At 44.8% G+C, this 22,904-nt stretch overlaps 2 protein-coding genes across 2 annotated transcripts in view; both read left to right on the forward strand.

Annotated features, from left to right (window-relative positions):
• CLCN4 (chloride voltage-gated channel 4) overlaps nt 1-22,904 on the forward strand; it is a 508,359-nt gene that overhangs the window by 349,153 nt on the left and 136,302 nt on the right. The gene's annotated exons all lie outside the window — the stretch shown is intronic.
• WWC3 (WWC family member 3) overlaps nt 1-22,904 on the forward strand; it is a 128,824-nt gene that overhangs the window by 62,856 nt on the left and 43,064 nt on the right. Inside the window, exons 6-8 of the mRNA XM_050776579.1 lie at nt 11,755-11,884; nt 15,840-15,989; nt 19,891-19,964. Of these exons, the coding sequence (XP_050632536.1) occupies nt 11,755-11,884; nt 15,840-15,989; nt 19,891-19,964 (354 nt within the window). The remainder of the gene's footprint in view (nt 1-11,754; nt 11,885-15,839; nt 15,990-19,890; nt 19,965-22,904) is intronic.

Consider the following 22,904-nt stretch of genomic DNA (forward strand, 5'->3'; position numbering starts at 1 on the left):
TGGACACTTGTTCCAAAGCTTCATGACCTTCACTTTCATGCCTTTATTTATGCTCATGATTTTCCAATGCTAACTTCAGAATCTCTCTTTTCCTTGAAGATATTTCGTTGCTTTAAATGGAAATACTCGGGAAACAAGACCTTTACTTTTATGTTTATGCATGTTTGCTATAGCTGTGCAAGACACTCATGGCTAGTTACATTTAAATTAGACTTTTTCTTAGTTTTATTCTTTTAAATTTTTTGTTCTAAAATTGACATTTAAAGTAAAAGAAAATTAAAAGTTTAGTTTCCCAGTCTCAGTAGCCACATCAGAAGTACTCAGTAGTGACATGTGGCTAATGCAGGTTTTCTCCACCATTTAGCACTAGTGGGATTTGGGGCTGGATCATTCTTGTCTTGGGGGGACTATCCTATGCACTGTAGAATGTTGTCTTGGCCAGGCCTGGTGGCTCATGCCTGTAATCCCAACACTTTGGGAGGCCGAGGCGGGTGAATCACCTGAGGTCAGGAGTTCGAGACCAGCCTGGCCAACATGGTGAAACCCCATCTCTACTAAAAATACAAACGTTAGCCAGGCATGGTGGTGCATGCCTGTAATCCCAGCTACTCGGGAGGCTGAGGCACAAGAATCACTTGGCAGGCACCTGTAATCCCAGCTACTCAGGAGGCTGAGGCAGGGAGAATCTCTTGAACCTGGAAGACCAAGCTTGCAGTGAGCCGAGATTGTGCCGTTGCACTCCAGCTTGCTCGACAGAGCGAGACTCTAAGAAAAAAAAAAAAAAGAATGTTGTCTTTACTCTTTACCCACTAGATGCCAGTAGCATCTTCCACCTGCATTGTGACAACCAAAAATGTTTCTAGACATTGCTGAGTGTTCCCTAAAGAACACATTTAATCCCAGCTGAGAACCACCATGCTGGTGGCTACTGTATTGAACACCATAGGCGATAGATTTCCATCATCGCAGAAAGCTCCTTTGGACATTCTGGTCTGTAGGTCTTCCTCCTGTTCTCATTTTTACAATTAGAACTTTATCCCTACTAAGAGATTGGGGATGAATTGTTTACAATTAGTGAGCTGTATCAAGTCTGCAGATTTCATGAACTAAAGGTGGTGTTTGAGAAATGGCGCTGGTGTGGGTCTGAAGGTTTGCCGAGCCATTCTGTCCATTCACTGGCTTTCCTTGCTGAACTTGCACATGTGCCTCACGCCTTCTGCACCTACTTTTCTCATCTGCAAATGGTGGTTGTTTTAGGCAGCTCAGGCTGCTATGACAAATACCATAGACTGGGTGGCTTGAACAGCAGATATTTGTTTCTTAAACAGCAGATATTGTTTCTGGAGGCTGGAGGTCCAATATTTGGTTCCTGGTGAGGGCCTGATTCCTGATTTGCAGATGACCATCTTGTCTCAATGTCCTTTATGGCTAAGAGAGCAAAAGCTCTATTCTCTCTTCCTTTCCTTAATCCCATCATGGGGTTCCACCCTGTGACCTCATCTACCCCAAATCACCTCCCAAAGGCCCCACCTTCAAATGCCATCACATTAGAGGGTAAGGCTGTAACATAAGAATTTGGAGGACACACAAACACACAGTCCATAACAGCAATCATTGTGCTCAGTTATACTGAGGACAGCACCAGCACCTGGTACATGGCCAGCCAGAAACAATTAGCCCGACTCTGTGTGGTTACTGTTACTGACACAGGTGGGCAGCATGTTGCCTCTTTCATCCTGCGTGCAGACGCATGAAGTGGTACATGTGACTGCAGCACTGCTCTTTATGGGGAAGTAATAAAGGAATGTGAGGTATAGATGTAATTACTACCATTACCCAGCTATGTGTTTGTGTGCATTTTGGATCTACACTCAGAGCTTCCTTTTATTAGCCCTAGTTAGTATTAGTAAAGCTTCTTCTTTAGGTTTTTTTTTTTTTTTTTTTTGACAGAGCCTTGCTCTGTCCCAGGCTGGAGTGCAGTGGTGCGATCTTGGCTGACAGCAACCTCCCCCTCCCAGGTTCAAGTGATTCTCGTGCCTCAGTCTCCCCAGTAGCTGGGATTATAGGTGCCTGCCACCACACCTGGCTAATTTTTGTATTTTAGTAGAGATGGGGTTTTGCCACATTGGCCAGGCTGGTTTCCAACTCCTGACCTCAGGCGATCTGCCTACCTCGGCCTCCCAGAGTGCTGGGATTACAGGCATGAGCCACCGTGCCCGGCCTCTTCTTTAGTTTTATCTTAAGCAAATCAAGTTTCTTTTCCAGCCAACCAGCTGCTGGTTTTGTCATTCATGCAGTGCATAAGCCAGAGTGCTTTCCAAATGCACTGATGTGTGTTCTGTCCTTTTAGCCCCCCACTCCAGCCAGCCTCCAGATACTCCAACACCTCCTCAGATGCAACTGTGTGTGCTGTGGCAGTGTCATCCTGTGTCACTTTGGCTAAGGGAGTGGATAAGGAATAAGCAGCAACAAATCATTTGATTTGTGACAGGTCACCAAAAGTTATTAGGACTACCTAGTTGGATTTGAGGTGAATTTCCTACCTTCATTAGGCCACACTGTAGCTGTCTCTCATTGTGATACAGTGTCTGTGGGCAATAGGTTGTTTTTTGTTTGTTTGTTTGTTTGTTTTTTGAGATGGGGAGTCTTTCTCTGTCACCCAGGCTGGAGTGCAGTGATGCGATCTTGGCTCGCTGCAACCTCCGTCTCCTGGGTTCAAGCAATTCTCCTGTCTCAGCCTCCCAAGTAGCTGGGATTACAGGCACATGCTACCATGCCCAGCTAATTTTTGATTTTTAGTAGAAACTGGGTTTCACCATTTTGGTCAGGCTGGTCTCGAACACCTGACCTCAGGTGATCCACCTGCCTTGGCCTCCAAAGTGCTGGGATTACAGGTATGAGCCACCGTGCCCTGCCCAGTATGTAGTTTTAATGTTAGTCATTGTGCGTGCTGGAGGTTGCAGTCAATGTCATTCTCATTTGCAGCTGTGAGGAAGGTGACTGGGGTTCAGGAAGAGTCTGAGTTTGCTCAGGATTCCTGAGCATCAGCGGGGAGCCACGTCTGGCACTTCCCTCATGGCCGTGGTTTCTGGAGTGGGTTGCTGGGCTCAGTGCCTGTTGCTTTGCCGTGGCTCCATCGTTCTGGTGAACTCCATTTCCTTATTTGAAGACGAAGGCCATATAGCAGTGTCAGCTGTAGACGGACTGATTTAGAAAATAAAACGTACTGCTGACTGAGAAAACCCCCTTCTCCTTAGCATGGCTAGGATGTGAATTCATCTCTTGTAGTTGCAGTGGTTTCAAGAATAGGAAAAGGCAGCCTCTGTTTCCCTAGGGGCATTAGACAGAGAAGCAGGAACCAGAATAGCAAGAATTTTAACTTTACACCTGCGGCCACAATGGAGCGCAAGTTGTGCTCCTGGAAGAGAGGCGGGCCAGTGCTGTTTGGATTTTCTTTCTGCTTTCATTATCAAGATCCCGCGCTTGGGAACAGCAATTGTAAACTTGCCACTTGCCAAGGGGAGGCTCCTCCTGCCTGCCTGAGCCAAGGGGGAGGGAGGCTCCTTCTGCTTGCCAGAGCTCATGAGAATACCCGCCCTCCCCCTGGAGGCCAAGGAGTGGCCTGGGGAAGGCTCTGGACCTGGCCTTGGTCCTGAGGGGCTCACCCCACCTCATGCCTGACCAGGGGCAAGTCGGCTTTCAGGAGGGAGCTGCCCAGAGCCATTGTTTAATGGGCATGTTGCCTTGGCTCTCTCTGACGCTGCGTTGTCACTGTGCATGTTTACTTTATTCTGGGACGGACAGAGCCTCACAGGAAGAAGAGAAAACACAGGCACCCATGCCACTCTTAAAATATTTTTGTAAGTGGAAGATAATCTGGTAACCTTTCTCTGAGTTCCACAGCTTATGAGATGAAAACAGCCTCAGTATTTTTTCTGGTATTGGACATTGGGCTTTTATGTTTGGATCGAATCATGCAAATGTATATTTTTTAAATTGAGAAATTTTAGAAGGCCTTTTCAAGCATTGAAAATGTGATTACCCCATCTCTACTGGGAAATCCTGACTATACATACAGATAGCACGTGAGCTGTTATACCTAAACATGAAGCATCTCTGATTTTATCACCAACATTGCTTTAAGGCAGTGGCCCAAGATTTTCCTCCAGAAAATTTCCTGCTGTTCTCGCTTCCCAGAATATCCAGTGTATTCTTTTCCAGAGCACCTCACCAGGAGTTTGGCTGCTTATAACATTTTAAGCTTGCCTTGTTTATCTTGGTGAATTTCCTGGCTAGCAAGGAAATTCATCATTACACTTGGGTCCAAGTAAGGAAAAAAGAACCTTTTGTATTTTACTTTAAATCTATATATGTTGTTGATTGTTGTAGAGAGGAATTGGTCACAGATATGTTTGCTGGGTTAATGATAGAATATGTACATGGGTGTATGTTATATATGTATCTACGTGAAGTGTATACATGTAAGCTTTTAATGATGGAAAATATCAAACATAAAAGTAGAGAGAATAGTATAATAAAACCCTCCTGTACCTCTCACCCCATTTAACCTGCACAATTGCCAGTCTTGGTTCGGTGGTGACCCTGCCGCATCTGCTAAGCTCTCACAGCCTTATTGAAGCAAATGCCAAAATCCCATTTAATCCATAAATGTGTCTCCAAAAGTTACGGACTTCTTTTGAAAATAATTCTAATCCCTGTACCCCACTTACTAGGCATCTTGTGTCCAGTGAGCTCTTGCATTTCTTCAGGTGTTTGGGTCCAGTTTGGGCCACAGAGTGCCTTTGATTGATATCTCTTATGTCTTTTCTACTCTCCCTCCTTTTTTTTCCCCCTGACAGCTTGTTTGTTGGAGAAAGTAATTTGGTTGTCCTATAGAATTTCCCTAATGTTGGGTTTTGCTGCTGAAATTCACATGATGTCATTGAACATGTTCCTCTGTCCCTTGTTATTTATGCAAATGGGTATAATAGTTCGAGAGGCTTGATCTGATTCAAGTTCGATTTCTTCTTTTTAGTAAGAATGTTTTTAGGTGGTGGTGTTACTTCCATCAGGAGGTACCACTCTCTGCTTGTTTCTTTTTGTGGTGTAACGATGATCGGTAGGTTCTGGCCTTGTTAGCCCAGTGCTTTGATTTATATTAATAACATTTCTCGTCAGCTTTTTACCTAAGTTGTGGATGTGTATCTTTCAGGATAAGTTCCTGAAAGCAGGCTTGGTAAGTTAAAGGGTGAATGTATTTGTCGTATTATAGGTTGAATATTTGTTATCTGAAATGCTCAGGACCAGAAGTGTTTTGGATTTCAGGTTTTTTTTTTTTTTTTTGAATATTTGCATCATACTTACTGGTTCAATATCCCTAATCCAAAAATTTGAAACCTGAAATGCTTTAGTGGTCATTTTCTTTGAGTGTCATGTCAACGCTTAAAAAGTTTCAGATTTTGAAGCACTTTGGATTTCGGATTTTTGGATTAGGGATACTCAGCTTGTATTAGATATGGCCAAATTCCTTTGCTGCGGGGGTTGCACCGTTTTGCCTTCCTACCACTAACATATGAGTGTTCTCGTTTCCTGTGGCTTTGCCAACAGGATGTGTTGATAAGCATTTGCATTTTTGCCAGTTTCATAGGTGAGAGATAGTATCTCAGTGTAGTTTCAATTTGCATTTCTCTTGAGGCCTTTTATAAAAGTCTTCAGAAAATAGGAGCACCACTTACAATGAGTAATTAAAGTTTACAGAAAAATTGAGCTTTTCCAGCGAAAGATCTCCTGGACTCTGTTGCCCTAAAGTTTCTGAAATGTTTTGGAAAAATTACCTTACTGTAACTTACTACTAGTGTCCAGGGGCAAAGGGAAGACTCAGGACCAGAACGTGCCATGTTTCCCAACTGGGTGATGTGCGTGAACGGACCAAGTGCACCAATAGATGTGGGCAAATTCCCCTCTCCAGCTCCTGCCTGGAGCTCTAGAAAGCACCTTGTGTTAGATTTTTTTTTTTTTTTTTTTTTTTTTTTTGAGGCATAGTCTCACTCTGTGGCCCAGGCTGGAGTGCAGTGGCACGATCTTGGCTCACTGCAACCTCTGCCTCCCGGGTTCAAGTGATTCTCATGCCTCAGCCTCCTGAGTAGCTAGGACTACAGGTGCACACCACCACGCCCAGCTAATTTTTGTATTTTTTAAAGTAGAGACAGGGTTTCTCCATGTTGCCCAGGCTGGTCTCGCACTTCTGGGCTCAAGCCATCTGCCCGCCTTGGCCTCCCACAGTGCTGGGATTGCAGGCGTGAGCCACTGCACCTGGCCCCTTATGTTAGCTTCTGAGTGGTCCTGCAGGTGGGAAGCTCATTTAACATTGCCTTTCCCTGAGTTTCCTGCTCGTGTTATTGGAGCCTTTTCCTGCCATGATACCTATAATGTCCCTGAGCACTGGCTTGATGGCAGAAGATGCTTTTGGGGAACTCTGCCTGGCCACCTTGTCCATGGTGTGCTGTTTCTACACCTGGCCTCTGATCCTTCTCACAGCTTCCACCACCACGGCTCTGGGCCAAGCACTAATGTGAGTCTCCATCCTCGCACAGTAGCCACGGGGTTCTTCCACAACTAGTGCTCTCCTCGTGGTCCTCCTGTGGCTCTCTCTCACCTACAACACAAGCCAGACTCTACCTACATAGGCTGGCCGTCGGCCCTGCCTCATTTACCTCTAGTTTCACCTTTGAAAGGGATGTCCTGTACCATGGGTACTTGGAGCTCCCTCTGCCTGGAATGCTCTTTCCCCCAGATGCTCACATGCCTGCTCCCTCCCTTCCATGGGCCTTTGCTTAGTGACTTCTGGAGAGATCCTGGCTTAACCATCCATCTAAAAATGTACTCTGTCACACTCTGTCCCCAAACTCTGCTTCTTTTTTTTTTTTTTTTTAAACATTCGTGACTGCCTGACCTAAGGATGTACTTTTCATTGTCTGTCTCCTTGGCTGGAATCGTGCTGCACGAAGACAAGGACTTGGCTTTGTTCGCTGCTTCATCCTGAGGACCTAGCCGGTTCTCAGCACAGGGTGGGGCTTGGGAGTGAATGCAGATTGCCCAGGTGTTGGGGGGAGCGGCTGAAGTTGCTGTTCCCGCCGGCTAGTAGCCATCACAGTGTCCCCTTCTTTCTTGGACACTGGGACACTGAGTGAGGGCACATCTTTCCTTGGCTGAAACTTTTGTCCCCGGGCTAGAGGAACTCAGGGAGGCCTCCAGATGTTGCCCAGTCACCTTCTTGCTAACTGTCCTCTAGCACGGCATTCTCTTCTGCATTTTGTGTGATATTCTTCTGGCCTGGGTTTTAAGAAGTCCTATTATCACCGCTCTTCAAATCACAGAAAGGGATGCTCACCAAATGTTCCACTAACTAGTTTCCATGAGGTACATTCTTAGCCACTAGGCGAGCCTCTGCTTCAAGACTTTTGATTTCTTAACTTCCCAAATGGGGTGAAACCCATTTGTCTCCTTAAATACGAGCCACTGCATCCTTCTAAGCATGCAATACCAGAATGAAGCATTACTACATATTAGAATTAGCATTTTCTGTCTGAAGGGATTTAGTAGTCTCAAGAAAGGGTGGGATTGTTCACTTAGAACAGGCTTAAAGTAACCATCTCCCATTAGTGTAGCACCTACGGTACAGCCCATGCGAAAACCCCGGCAATACTCAGATAACAGCAGAATGTACAGAAATGGGCTGGAAACAAAAAGAGCATTGTTCCTGGTTGTGGGACAGGTCTGGTGTCCCACACAGGTCTCACTGTTGATAGAAAGCTGCCGGAAGCTTTCTGAGGTTCACCCAAGGCCCTCTGCCAGAGCTGCTGATAGAAAATGTAGAAGTTGTAACAAACCTTTCCATTCTTTTGGGTTGTAATCTGTGGTATTAACACAGAATATCTTTAGAGGGCTGGCAGCTCTTTCCTTCAAGATGTGGGGTTAAGAAGTTATGTGGTTTTACTCATTTTTGCTAGTGCAATTCTCTTTGACATCTTAAATTGAACAACCAATATGGAAATTTTAGGGTGGCAGGTGGTAGAGGTTGACAATTAATATCTCTAAAATGCCTTTTCCATTGTACTGGGTTCCTCCTCTGAAGCTGTATCTTCTTCTTTTCTCTCCAACCCATTTCTTTCAAGAGCACACCATAAAGTGCACCAGTTTACTTTGGGATGACATTTGACTGATTATATGGGTGGCCTTCAGGTTTGACACAATGGGCATTTAGAGGCCTTGACTTTTAATATATTGCGAACCTGGTGATGGAGCAGACAAGTCCTGGTGTGGGGGGCCTTGGCCTTGAACTTCACTCTGCCTGTTACTGGCTGTGTGACCCTCAGCAAATCACTTAACATCCCTGAAGCTGAATACAAACTGTAGAGGGTGCAAAAGTGAAGACTGTGAGTCTGTGCACTGAATTTTGATTTCATATTGCATAATAACTTATGTCTTTGTTTATTCTCCTTGAGTAGTTACCGCTTTTCTATCATTTTATTTGTGATGTATGGTAAAGGCACTGTCTTGCACTCTTAATTAAAATTAAGACCAGAATAAGGCAGTTCTTTGGCAGTCACAGATCTTAATGATTTTTTAAATGAACTGGAATACATAGATATTTTTTAAAAATACCAAATCATTGAGCACATCATCTACATTGGACCAAAGTTTTATAGGGAAGTTTTAGAGAGAGTGTGCTCTCAAATAAATGAATTTTGCAGAAGTGAAAGAAGACGTTTACTGTCCAAACTTTGAAGTTTTTGTTGAATGAAAATGGATCACAGTTGAATAAATGGAGGTGGGTGGAGTTCTCTGAAACATAGCTTGCCCTTGTTTTTTTTGTTTTTTGTTTTTTTTTTAATCTGGACCTGCCTTGCCCACTCTGAGAGCAGTAGATGTCATGCTCAGTAGGAAGGGGCAGCACCACACCTCATGATCCTGGGCAGGCTTTGGAGTCAGCCTGTGGGTTTGAATCTGGCTCTGCCAGATATTCGCTTGTCATCTGGGCCATTTAGTTAATTGCTCTGAGCTTCAACTTCATCATCATCAAATCCGAGGAGGTTATGCTTATCTCATGGGGGGGGGTGTTAAGTGAGGTGACAAGCATGCAGTAAGACCCTGTCACCTAATAGGTGAACTACTTTAAAATAAGACTCAGTGCTTTGAGATGTATGGCCTTTTATTTCTGTCTTGCATTCAAGACTCCTGGTTCCCCACACAGCATCTGAAATAGAAAAACACATGGGCTTTGCTTCTGTTTTACGTTTCCTACATCATGTGTCTTGGTGTTTCTGAGATCCCTCAAAGACAATGGCTCTCTCCAAGGGACCTTACCCCCAGCCTGAGCTCCTGAAGTAGAGAGTGATAAGAGGCTCCTCCAACCTGGTGGTTCTAGGACCTGGTTGATGGATCATTGAATCTCCTAGTTCCACCTGTAGGGGTTCACCTTCAGCAGGGACTTCCGGAGTCTATATTTGTTCTGATGACCAACTGCGTTTTGGGGCCACATTCTATCTCCAGACTTCTGGTTCTAGTCCTACCCTTCATACCATTCAGCCACACAGCGCCCCCTGTACAAATTTCAGTGAACTACATTGATTTTTTTGTTGTGAAGCTGTCACAGCTAAGAAAGTACAAGGTAGCCCTTCCGTGAATATCCCCAGTGAGTTACCAGCAGTGAGTGAGAAGGCCAACTGTTTTGGTGGAAGTGGGGTTGGTTTTGAGGGACAAACAAAAGAGTTTTGAAAATATACAATGGGTTTATGTGCCTAGTGTCACCATTCTTGCTATTGGCTCCCACATTTCAGTAGCCACCAAGTGGCATGCTGGTACTGTGCTAGGAACTTTTTCTATTTTATTGCCAAAAATCACGGGGACTCTCAGGTGAGATAGACTGTTCCACCACCTCAATCATTTGAATGAACTATTTTGTGAAAGAAGGGATTTAATGAGAGCAGAATAAAAAGAAAAATATGCCTACAGCTCAAACTTTAGTTCATGCTCACTTACTTTAACTTTTGGCATGGAGCACTCTATAGTTAAAGATATATGTACCTTTTAATAAAGATGTATAAATAAAGACTTGTGCTTGGTAGGAACAGACAAGGCAATGTGTATTTGAAAAACCTACAAGTCTGTAATAGCCATTATGGAAGTGCCTGCAGGGTCAGGCCACGTTAGCATTTAGGAGTGTCACTATTCATCATGCACGGTGTGCCTCTATCTGCTCTCCTCGGGGCAGGACTCAGGACTAGTGTTTATAAATATTTTATTTGTAGCTGGTGGCAATCGCAGCAATGCTGCTGAGCCCCAGAGCCCTATTCAAAGGGAGGCAATGGTTTCCTGCTTGAGTTGTTTGCCCTCCTCCTAGGCCATGGATGCTGATAGCTCAGGTTGACTCCGGTGCCGAGTTTTGCTTGAGTTGTGACATATTTGGCAAGGAATTTGTTAATGATAATAAAATACCAGAGTTGGCAAGTTACTTACTTTTTCTCCCATGAGTAAGGAGATTCTGTGTTATCCTGATAATAACAATCACCGCAAACACCATATGCCAGGCCTCCTGCCAAGCAAGCCCTTTCCTTGCATTTTCTCATTAAATTTCATGCCCATCCCATGGGAGAAGTATTTTTAGTGTCCCAATTTGAGACAGGAGGAAGCAGGTGGAAAGAGGGAAAGTGACTCACCCAGGTCCCACAGCCAGTGAGTGGCAGAGCTGGGTGCCACTCGCACCCACCAGCATGCCAGAGGTTTCTGTGAGTGGTAAGCAAGGGAGTTGGGGCTGGCAGTTAATGATCCAGGTTTTTAGGATAACATGGAGGGAAATGTTAGAACCAGAACCTACGAACTGGGAGACTTGGAACCTGAAAGAAGCTAGTTGCTTTCCAGAGAAGGAATTCATTCCACTCTGGACCAAGGTTTCTCAAGTTCCTTAGCCTTAGGGCTTTCCAGGCTGGAGCCTCAGGTGTAGGGGACGTGACAAAGGACATGCTTCAGAGGCCACCTCCCTTTGAAGGCAGAACCAAGTCTTGTTTTGTTCTGTGCTCTGCGTCCAACCCCAGACCCAGGCCTGGTGTGCACAGGAGCTGGCTGGGAGGATGGAAGCTTGGAGGAATGGTGGGAGGAAGGGGAGGAAGGAGGAGGGAGGGACGTTGCCATTTTCCCTGGATGGGTGTTTGGATTGAAGGAAAGAATTGAGGACTTGGTAGGAGAAAGAGTGAGTAATAAATTAGAACCAGAATGAAATCAGAGTTATAGGAGACAGAAGAGTTTCCAGCTTTTGTACAAAGCACCATTATCGAAAGCTCACTAATTCTTGCTGTGTCCCATATGTTCTCCCTGTACACAGATCTCATTCATATGTTTATTTAACAAAGATTTTGACCACTAACCTGGGGATAAACAAAACATGTCCTCTTCTCAGAGAGAGGAGTTTACAGTCTTGGGAAATTACTCAAGCAAGCAATCTTGTTGCGTGATCATTAGCGGAGGATGTGGGCATCCCAACTTGGAAGTCTTCACCTGCCCAGGGTGCTCCTCAGCAAAGGGTGTTGCATCGACCAGAAGGAGGGATGCTTCCTTGGGGTCTTTCTTTTTCTTTGCCAAAACATTACTTTTAACTGTTTCCACCTTTCTGTGAAGCTTTCGGGTTTTCATAGTTGTATGTTTAATGGAATGCTAGGATCTCATGTGAAATAACATTGATTTTTTTGTTTTAACCAGGATTGATCGGAAGATGTCAAGTACTCACACCAGCTACAAACTAGATGAGGCGCAAGCTATCATGAGTGAGCTCCGCACCATCAAGAAGGCTATTTGCACAGGCGAGAAGGAGAGACGGGACCTGATGCATGTAAGCTGCCTGCCTGCTCATGTGTTTTATTTTAAGATGTTTTTAATATACTTAGGTATTACATGTTATATAGTTATTGTATATATAACATATATGTATATATAATACACACACACATGCATACACACATACACACCCCCCACTGTATTTAAGTATGTATAGAGTCATCCCTTTGTATCCTTGGGGGATTGGTTCCAAGACACACCCCCATCCCTCAGGATAACAAAATCTTTGAATGCTCAAGTCCCTTATATAAAATGGTGTAGTATTTGCATATCTGCACAATCCTCCTGTATACTTTTCTTTTTTTTTTTGGAGACAGGTTCTCTGTTCCTAGGCTTGAGTACGATGGCACAAAAATGGCTCACTGTAGCCTTGACCTCCCAGGCTCAAGCCATCCTCTCACCTCAGCCTCTAGAGTAGCTGGGACCACAGGTGTGCACCATCTTGCCCGGCTAATTTTTATATTTTTAGTAGAGACAGGGTCTCACCATGTTGGCCAGGCTGGTCTCAAACTCCTGGCCTTGAGCGATCCTCCCGTGTCGGCCTCCCAAAGTGCTGGGATTACAGGCATAAGCCACTGCACTTGGCCCCTCCCATATACTGTAAATCATCTCTAGATTAGTTATAATACCTCCTGCATTGTAAATGCTATGTAAATTGATGTTACACTGTATTGGTTTTTTCTTTGTGTGTTTTTTTTTTGTTGTAGTTTTTTTTCCCTCCGAATATTTTCTATCAGCAGTGGGTTAAATCTGGAGATGTGGAACCTGCGGATATGGAGGCTGACTGTTTTAGTTTTCTGGGGTTGCCGTAACAAGGTAGCACAAACTGCGTGGCTTTAGAACAACAGAAATTTAGTCTCTCAGTTTTGGAGGCCGGAAGTCTGAAATCAAGGTCAGGGATTTGAAATCCTGTGGACAGGGTCATACTTCTTTTTTTTTTTTTTTTTTTTTTTTTTTTGAGACGGAGTCTCGCTCTGTCGCCCAGGCTGGAGTGCAGTGGCCGGATCTCAGCTCACTGCAAGCTCCGCCTCCCGGATTCACGCCATTCTCCTGCCTCAGCCTCCCGAGTAGCTGGGACTACAGGCGCCCACCACCTCGCCGGGCTATTTTTTTGTATTTTTTTAGTAGAGACGGGGTTTCACCATGTTAGCCAGGATGGTCTCGATCTCCTGACCTCGTGATCCACCCGTCTCGGCCTCCCAAAGTGCTGGGATTACAAGCTTGAGCCACCGTGCCTGGCCAGGGTCATACTTCTGAAGCCTCTAGGGGAGGATCCTTCCTTGCCTCTTCCAGCTTCCTTGGATTGTAGACACGTTACTCTGATCTCTGCCTTCATGGTCACATGACTGTCTCTATGTCTGAATTTCCTGTTCCTGTAAGGACACCAGCCATTGGATAATGGCCCACCCTAACCAGTATGACCTCATCTTAACTAGATTACATCTGTAAAGACTATTTCCAAATAAGGTCACACTCACAGGTTCCTGGGGTTAGGACTTGAACATATCTCCTGGGGGAACATAATTCAACCCACAGCAATGGGTGATGCATTTATATTGTTCAATAATTAAGATAATTCCAAAGGTCTATGATAAAAAGTCTCGCTATTGCCCCATCCTCCTACTGCCCCTACCTGCCTTTATTAGCTTCTTGCCTACCCTTCCAACATTCATGCGGGCACACAAAAATGAGAATACGTGTTTAGCCGCCCTCATGCAAAGCCAGGACTATGATACTGTTCCACACTAGCTTCCTCACTTAACAGCAATATCCCCTACCTTTCCCCATATCTGTACACAAAGAGCTGCTTCTTTCCTCGAGATGGTTGCGTAGTATTTTACTCTGTGGGTGTGTTTGTATTATATGTAGCTGGGATCATTGTAGCTTTATATTGCTTTATGTTGTTTTCCCCTTGAGCTCTTGTAGTTTCTGTTATTTTTAGAAAAAGTTGAATTTTTGCAAATACAAAAATCTGCCTCCGTGGTGGGGAACTCAAGCAAGACATCTGAGTGGCTGGCCCTAGTGCTGCACATGGTGGCCTCAGAGAGGCCAAGGCAGGGAGCACTGCTTGACCTCATGACGTAAAGTGCTGGAATGCATTCAGTGCTGTCGGTTACAGTTTTTATGTTTCATCTGCTACCCTAAGTGAGCACCTACTGCCTGCTGGCATGTGTCTAGATTCTGTAGAGTATAAGACCCACAGGACAGAACAAGCAAAGCTGAAACTCATAGGCAAAATGAGACAGATGCACAAAAAACTACCCTGCCTGGGCAGTGCTTTCTAAGGTCAAGGCCATGAGGGACTTTCGGAGAGTCCTCACGGTGCTTATTAAGATGCAGATTACCAGGCCCCACCCTAGACTCACTGAATTAGAATCTCTGGAGGCAGGGCCCAGGAATCTGTATTTTCAGATGACCTCTCCAGGTTGTGATAAGTAAATGGTAAATTGTTAGATTTTTTTTTTTTTTTTTTTTGGCACACAGGTAGCACTGAGAACAGCTACCATTTACTGAGGTCTCTGCTCAGCTGACGTCAAACAAGATGCCCCATGTTTGTTACCCATCACCGACACCCCAGGCTGAACCACGTGGTGTTCCATGGTGGAGACACAGAGGCTTTATGCCATGAGGCCAAGTAGGGCTGCCTGCCCCAGCCTCTCTGAGGCCACCCTGTGCAGCACCAGGGCCAACCACTCATTTGCCTTGCTTGAGTTCCCACCATGGAGGCAAGAGATAGAATTGCTGGAAGAAGCTTCAGGCCCGAGCGCCTTCTTTGATGTCTCCATAGCCTCTCAAACTCTGAGAAGCTCCAGGAAGAGGCACGGGCAGAGTCCTCTTCTATCCAGGTTAAATAAGTTATTTTACCTTTCTTATGTGAACTTAACAATATTGACCCCTCCCAAGAAGGCTTTATCTCAATCTCAAGCCAGTTTTGTGAGTTCTACTGCACTTGGGCATTTTTGGTTCTGGTGTCTAGTAAAATTTGCTGAAAGTGAATATATTCAGAAGTCTAAAAGAAATGGTCAAAAATCTGATTTCTGGCTGGATGCAGTGGCTCATGCTTATAATGCCAGCACTTTGGGAGGCTGAGGCAGGAGAATTGCTTGAGCCCAGAACTTTGAGAAAAGCCAAGGCAACATAGTGAGACCTGGTCTCTACAAAAACAAACAAACAAATAAAAGTTTAGCTGGGTGTGGTGGCGTACCTGTAGTCCCAAGTACTCAGGAGGCTGCGGTGGGAGGATCACTTGCGCCCAGGAGGTCGAGGCTACAGTGAGCTATGATTGTGCCACTGCCCTCCAGCATGAGTGACAGAGTGAGACCCTCTCTTAAAAAAAAAAAAATCAGATTTTCTGATTTCTGCTTAAAACTGTCACACAGAGAGATTTCATGTGCCAGAATGCATACTTTAATTTTTGGCAAACCAACATACATATGAGATTACTTTTGACCATGTACAATTATGACTGAAAAATGAGGTTTATGAAAATACGTAAGCTAAAACAGCAACTCAAAGAACTGGAAAAAAAAAAAAAAAGTAAACATTGTCTGGGAGCTGTTTTCCCCTTCCCTGTGTTTCCTCTGTAACAATCTGAAGGCAGCATTCATCTCTGTCAGACTCATTTACATTTTCGATAGAAATACTTATTTTTTTCTTTAGGAAACACGAAGGTGTAAGAACCAGTAAAAATGGTACCATAATTGTCCTCTATTTTATTCACATGCTGCCAGGGGAACTTAGTTACAATGTGATTTAAATGACTAAGAATTTTATTAGAGGTGCCTGTGATGAAGGGCATTTATGTGAAATCTAATGAGCGTGGGGGTCAGGTGGGGCAACTGTTCAGTAATAAATAAAGCAGCAGACCTAAAACAAATGAGAGGACCAATTCTGGAGGAAAGAGACACATCGCCATCTCCGTTCAAAGAGCTTGTCTCATTCTGTTCCAGAGCCTGGCCAAGCTGACTGATAGCTTCAAGAACAGCTGCTCCGTTACCGACTCTCTAGTGGACTTCCCTCACCATGCAGGCGTGCCTGGCGATGCTGGTCTACCCCAGCAGTTCTGCGATGCCGGCTCCCAGACCGATATAATCGGGGAGGTATATGTGCGCCCAGGGGGAGAAATGCACCGGGAGAGGGAAGGGCTGCTTCAGTGTTGCCATCACTGGTTTGGTGTAATTTTCCATGTTCACTTAAGAAATGCCTTCACTTTTGTGCCATTAAGTTTGAAGAAAAAGTATTGTGTCTCACATCCAGCTGTGTGATACAACTGAATTGCTTATCACTGCTGCCTTTATGATTTGGACTCTTATAAATGACAGACTCCTTGTGAGAGTTGAGTTTCACTGTTCTTTTGACAGACATACGACTTTTTAGAGCATGGGTCCCCACAGTTTTTCTGTGAAGGGCCAGATAGTAAATATAGTCACTATTTAAGGCTTTGCAGGTAGTTCTGCTGGAACCGCCCCACCCTGTCATTGCAGTGTACATGCAACCATGACAGAGATGCCTTGCAAGCATGTAAGGTTGGGGCCTCGAGCTGCTCAAACGTTCACTTACAGAACAGCCAGTGGGGCCATAGGTACTGATTCCTGCCTTAGACCACTGATTTCCAAAGGCTTTGTAGCTGTGCCACCTTGGGTATTACTTTATTGCTGTTTCTTACTCTTCTGAAAGAATGTCAGGAAATTGAACTGAATTAAAAGTCATTTTGTTTGAGACTTGGAAGACTGTCATAATGCCTCCTTTGTTAATTAGTGAAGCCTTGAGTTAGCCACAGAAACAAAGTTGGGAAGATCACCATTTGAAACAGGGTAGTGGATATTCAAAGACACTACTATTCTAATATCATTGAGTGAAGCTTGACATTAATTTGTTACCAAATGGAAAAGCACTTTAAAGAGCTTCTTTTTTTTAAGGATTATTAAGTAAAGATGAGGTATCAATGGAATGCACAGTGCCACCCCCCCCCCACCGAAATAAAATAAATAAAAGGAAAGCAACAAAAGGAGAAAAAACAATTGATGGAGAACTCTGAGTTTTAAATAATTAGCTAATGAATATTTTGAAATCTTGGCAACTAGTGCCTCTTTGAGGGGAGTATAATGTAGGAAATCATGGCCCTTTATGTCTTGGGTGTCCTGGAACAGTCCTATTTTCAAATTTGCCCGCATTGTTCCAAACGTACACTTGGCCATTTTTGACTAGGCATCTTCTTTGGATGAAAGAATATGGTCACCATCTGTAACACACAGAGGAGAATCTGTAATTCAAAAATGTTTGGCATTTTTGCCTAAAGATTTTGGAGTGAGGGAAGGAAACAAGTACAGGACTCATTGAATTCGTGAATAATTCATTGCTGCTTATTGTAAGGTTAGAATTAGAATTTAGTTTGAGAGAAACAGTTAAGATAGAAGGTTCTCCAGTGATTTAGGTCAACCCTTCTAAAAATGTCAGTTGAGGAGTGGTGGCTGGCTATGCTACTTGAGCAGTCGCTGTTCATTGTTGATGAGCCCCTGCCGTTTACTGGGGCCGACCCTGGGTCAGCAGTTTCATAGCTGTTATCTCAGTTTAAGTAGTTGTTCCCATCCTGTGTGATGTGCAGGAGACCGAGATACCAGGTTACCTAAGGTCTTGTAGCTGAGGAGAGGCAGGTCTGGGTTTGAAACATTTCTCATCCCTAAACCCCTGTAGTTTCTAAGAAACCACATCGTGTTATTATACAAAAATAGATCAAAAGGCTATGACTGTATTAGCTAACCATTGCTGCAAAACAGATTTCCCCAAAACCTAGCCTCTTACAACAACACTCCTTTATTATCTCATGCTTGATGTGGTCCAGGAGACTGGACTGGGTCTTCTGCTCCATGGTTTCTCAGGAACCTGCAATCAAGGTGTCAGCCAGGGCTGTGGTCTCATCCAAAATCTCACCTGGGAGAGGAGCCACTGTTAAGCTCATGCGATTGTTGGCAGGATTCAGTTCCTCACAAGTTGCTGGACTGAGGGCTTCAATTCCTTGCCACGTGGGCCGCTCCAGCACGGCAGTCTGCTTCATCAAAGTGTGCCAGCTGAGAGAGTCCACTAGCAAGGTGGAAGTCACAGTCTTTTGCAACCTATTCACAGAAATGACTTCCCATCACCTTTGCTGTGTTCTATTGGTTAGAGTCAAGTTGTAGACCCAGTTTATTCTCAAGGGGAGGGAATTTCACATGGGGAGAATCCCAGGAGTGGAGGTCATTGGGGGCCATCTTAGAAGTCTGCCTACCTCACTTTGAGCTTGTGTTGAGTCTGTTTTGTGGGGTGGGTATTGCTGTATATCAGACGTGCTTTTTGAGACTGGAGATTTGCAGCCACAGGGTTGCACACGCTGTAGGGCTGCATAGGAACTCTGAAGCAGGAGTCTCTTGGATCCATTTGGCTGTCCTTTCTTTTCACTAAAATGTCTATTTAATTCTCAAGAGTACAGAAACAAAGCTTAGAGAGTGGTGCATACAGCTTTGAGAAGAGGTTTGAGAGATGATGTTTATAGATCCTGATGAAGAGTTGGTTGTGAGGTCACTAATAAAGAGGGGACTGAAATGGCAAGTCGTCATCTCCACTGTGGACAGTTTTTGGAGCTGTGGCACTGCCACTTAAATACATTTATACTGAGGAAGCTGGAGAGGAGCATTGGATGAGGCCATTTAAACATGTATAATTGTGGCCAGGCATGGTGGCTCATGCTGGTAATCTTAGCACTTTGGGAGGCTGAGGTGGCCATAGTTGGCCAGATTGCTTGAGCCTATGAGTTGAAGACCAGCCTTGGCAACATGGTGAAACCCCGTCTCTACACCCCAAAAATTAGGCAGGTGTGGTGGCTCATGCCTGTAGTCCCAGCCACTTGGGAGGCTGAGGCAGGAGGATTGCTTGAGCCCAAGGGGTTGAGGCTGCAGTGAGCTGTGATTGCGCCTCTGCACTCTAGTCTGGGCAATAGTGTGAGACCCTGTCTCAAAAAAAGAAACCATGAACAATTGTCATTCTGGTTGGAGAATGCTCAGTCCCTTGTAAGGCACTTTTTCATCTTGCCATTCAAGGCAATAAATTTGCAAAGAAATTTTTCATCAACATAGATCAAAATTCGTATCGATAAATTCATTGCTAATCATTCAAGTTGAATATTTTCAGATACTTGTTGATGGGAAGTTACTTCAAAAACAAAGACTTGGTGGTCATAATATGTGGTCTAGTAAGGTCAGATCAACAGATGGAGCTGATTTATTGAAACTGGAGTTGTATGAATATTTGCAGGAATGAGGAATTAACCAAAATGTACTACAGTTACTTCCTATACATGTCTTTTTTTTGTTTTGTGTAGGATTTTGTTGCCGTCAATGTAACTGGTACGAAAATATTTAAGTACATCTACTCGTCATGGAGCACTGCATTTAGAGGCTAACTCTATATTGGTACTCCCCGAGTTGTGGCTTTTTGAGACCTTGCTTGCTTTCCTTTTGCCCTTGGTTCTTTAACACGCCTCGTGGCATCAGAAGGCGTCCACCAGCCCATACCTCACACAGCGAGTCCAGCTGCCTCAGACCATGGGGCTTCCGAGTAGAACATCATTATGTTTACTGAGGAATTAGAGAATGGACTGCACAAAATGGGATGACTGGTTTTTGCCTTTGTATCAACTTTTTCTAAGTAATTTCCTACTTCTTTTAAAACCTAAATTGTGGTTGCTGTTTGGAATTACAGAATAGATAGATGTGCTGCTACTGTAAAAAAACAAAAAACCCTACCAGTTTAGGCAAGCAAGAGTCTTCCCTTCCCCCTCCCTGCTCCCCAGCCAGGGGCGGCCGCAAAGGGTTATTTGGTGTTTCCTTCCAGACCTTGCACAGATTGAAAGTGAAAGAGATTAAGAGTATTTCTCATTGCTGTTGAAAGTTTAAGTGAAGTTGCTATTTTGGAAATATGTTTTTAATATGCGTTTCCTTTCTTTTTTCTCTCTCCTGTTCCGGAAAGTTCGTCTTTGATGATAAAACAAGACTTGTAGACCGAGTCAGACTTAATTGGCAGTATGAAGAAGCCAGAAAGAGGTAAGAAGCGCTTTTATCCAACCTCGCCTTCTGCTTACTTTCTCCTGTGGAAGGAGGCGTGGCAGAGTTCCTGCATGTGATTGTCCACGTCTGATCGGAGAACAGCGTTTGATAGAATATCAAGTCAAGGATCTTCATTTACATGTAGCTTAATACATACATATGACAACATTTCAAGTGCATTTAAAATGTGAAATTTGCAGTATTGCAAACAGTGATACAGACATGATTCCCTAAAAATAGAAACTTTTTTGGCTTCATCATCCCTGGTAGTTCAGAACCTTTACCCCTCCTTCCCTTCCCTCCTTCCAGTAGACCGAGCATCAGTTCTGGAGGGTATCGTAAGTGAAACCACTTGATCTTTCATATGTGTGGCTTCTAACTCCATAGGCTAATGGGCAAAGCCATGTATCTTGGTTATAAGACATTCAATAAGCATTAGGTCAACAGGTGAGCAGTACCTAATTGATTTCATTCCATGTATGTTGTCCTGTGTCACAAACCGTTGGCCTCCTGCAAATTGCGGCTTGACCCACTTTGTGTGCTTGTGTTTCTCTTTCCTCACTTCCCTCCCTCCCTCCCAGTCTTCATCCTCAGACATGGACAAAGCTGAGAGGCTTCCAAACCCTCGCATGGTATAGTATTTCAGGGCGCCACACATCTTCTCACCTGCGCAGGACTCCTGTTTTCAATATTCTTATCCTCTCTGGCTTTTGTATTCTCTTTTTAGAGACTTTCTCTCGTTTGTGCCTTCTGGAAAGAGTCTTTTTTTTTTTTTTTTTTTTTTTTTGAGACGGAGTCTCGCTCTGTAGCCCAGGCTGGAGAGCAGTGGCCGGATCTCAGCTCACTGCAAGCTCCGCCTCCCGGGTTCACGCCATTCTCCAGCCTCAGCCTCCCGAGTAGCTGGGACTACAGGTGCTGCCACCTCGCCCGGCTATTTTTTGTATTTCTTAGTAGAGACGGGGTTTCACCGTGTTAGCCAGGATGGTCTCGATCTCCTGACCTCGTGATCCACCCATCTCGGCCTCCCAAAGTGCTGGGATTACAGGCTTGAGCCACCGCGCCCGGCCGGAAAGAGTCTTAAAACCAAATTATTTCCAAATAAGTGCTTCAGAAAAGTATCAAGCATATCTTTTTAAAAAAAGTTTCTTGAGTCACAAATGAAATATTATCATGGGGGGCGGGGAGAGCAGAATAGAAGAATGTAGGGTGGGGTAAGAGAGTTCTTTCTGGAAGCTAAACAGTTAGGCCTGCTCAGCACACTGTACCATTCATGGATGTCTGGAAAGCTACTTTGTTGGCTTTTTAAAAAATGTAAAAATAGTAACAAAAGCACATCATATGATTCAGTGCTCCAGGGCCAACTTAAACGGACACGGACACGGACCTTCTGTTTTCTAGGAGGTTTTCTAACCAGTGCCTCTTGGCTTTTTAGGATGGACTCGTGGTGGGCTTTAAATTTCCCCACAGAACAGTGCCAAGTTCATTTGCCAATACCGGTTGTCTCTGTGGTGGCATTCTTCATTTATCATGCATTCCTTCTCTTTAGTCTGCCTGAGTTTGTGAGGAGCGATGGTCTCTTCTGAATATTTCTCTGCTCTTGCCTGTTGCTGGTGGAACTGCAGAGTGTGGGCGCTGGAATTTGCTGTGCTGGATTAAACTCAGCAAATAGATTGTTGCTACACTTAAGAACATGATTGTTATGTGTTTGGCTGTGACATTTACCAAACATAGCAAGTGATTTATTTGTTTTCTAGAGATGGTGCCAGTATACGGTGAGTAACCTTCTAAATGTTGGAATAATACATTTGGGTGAAAAGTTGAGTATTTAAGAAAATTATCCAAGGGGCAGGCATGATACTTCATCAGTTCTTTTGAAAAAAATACCATATTATTTCAAGATGGCCAGAACCTTGTTAGGAAATGCACCGCAGCTACAGAGGAAGGTCCAGCCTTCAGTGACCGTAGCGGCATCTCAGAAATGCCTCTGTGGGCTGTGTTGGAGCATTTAAAAACCAGAGATGTCTTTTAAACTCCACCTGGGTGGGCCTGCACAGGTGCTACCTGTCCTTTTCCCACTAGCATAGTGGGGCTCCACACAGGGAGCAAGGTCTTCACCCTCCAGGAGACCTCCAGCAGTGTTTGCAGACATGTTTAGGTGTCCCAACTCTAGGGCAGGTGCTGCTGGCATCTAGTGGGCAGGGGCCAGGGAAGCCGCTCGACATCCTGTTGTGCACAGGATGGCCCCCGCAACAAAGGCTTACCTGGCCCAGCATGGCCACGGTGCCGAGGTCCGGAAACCTTGCCCTGGGGCTTCTTCCTGTCTTGCTCCTGAATCTCCACAATGTGTGGACAACAAGGGTCCCACAGGAGCAGGTGGCCTGCTGACTCACAGGCATCAGCCCGCTCCCCACTCACCCTGCTCCAGCCAGTCTACCCCTCGATGTTCAAGCACGCCTGCACTGAGCAGCCCCTCGGGCCTCCCACCGGGCCTCAGTCCCACCGAGCCAACTCCTGAGCTAGCATGTGCAGCTGGCAGAATGATGGTCCCTCAAGGTGTCTGCATCGTGATCTCCACAGCCTGTAAAGATGTGGCTTTCCATGGCAAAAGGGACTTTGTGGATATAATTAGATTAGGGATCCTGAGATGATGGGGAAATGAGCCTATATGGTCCAGGTGGGCCCAGTGTCATCATAACGGTCCCCATAAGAGAGAGACAGGACGGTCAGCAGCAGAGAAGGAGATGTGAGGTTGGAAGCAGAGGTCAGAATAGTGTGGGGCCAGGAGCCAAGGAGCACGGGCAGCTCCTAGAAGCTGGAAGGTGCAAAGAAACAGATTTTCCCCTGGAGCCTCCAGAAGGAATGCAGCCCTGTAGACCCATTTTCGACTTCTGCCCTCCAGAACTGTAAGGGAATAATAGGTGTTGCTTTAAGCCATTA

Source organism: Macaca thibetana, chromosome X (assembly GCF_024542745.1).
Source record: "Macaca thibetana thibetana isolate TM-01 chromosome X, ASM2454274v1, whole genome shotgun sequence".
In the NCBI taxonomy this organism is placed as follows: domain Eukaryota; kingdom Metazoa; phylum Chordata; class Mammalia; order Primates; family Cercopithecidae; genus Macaca; species Macaca thibetana.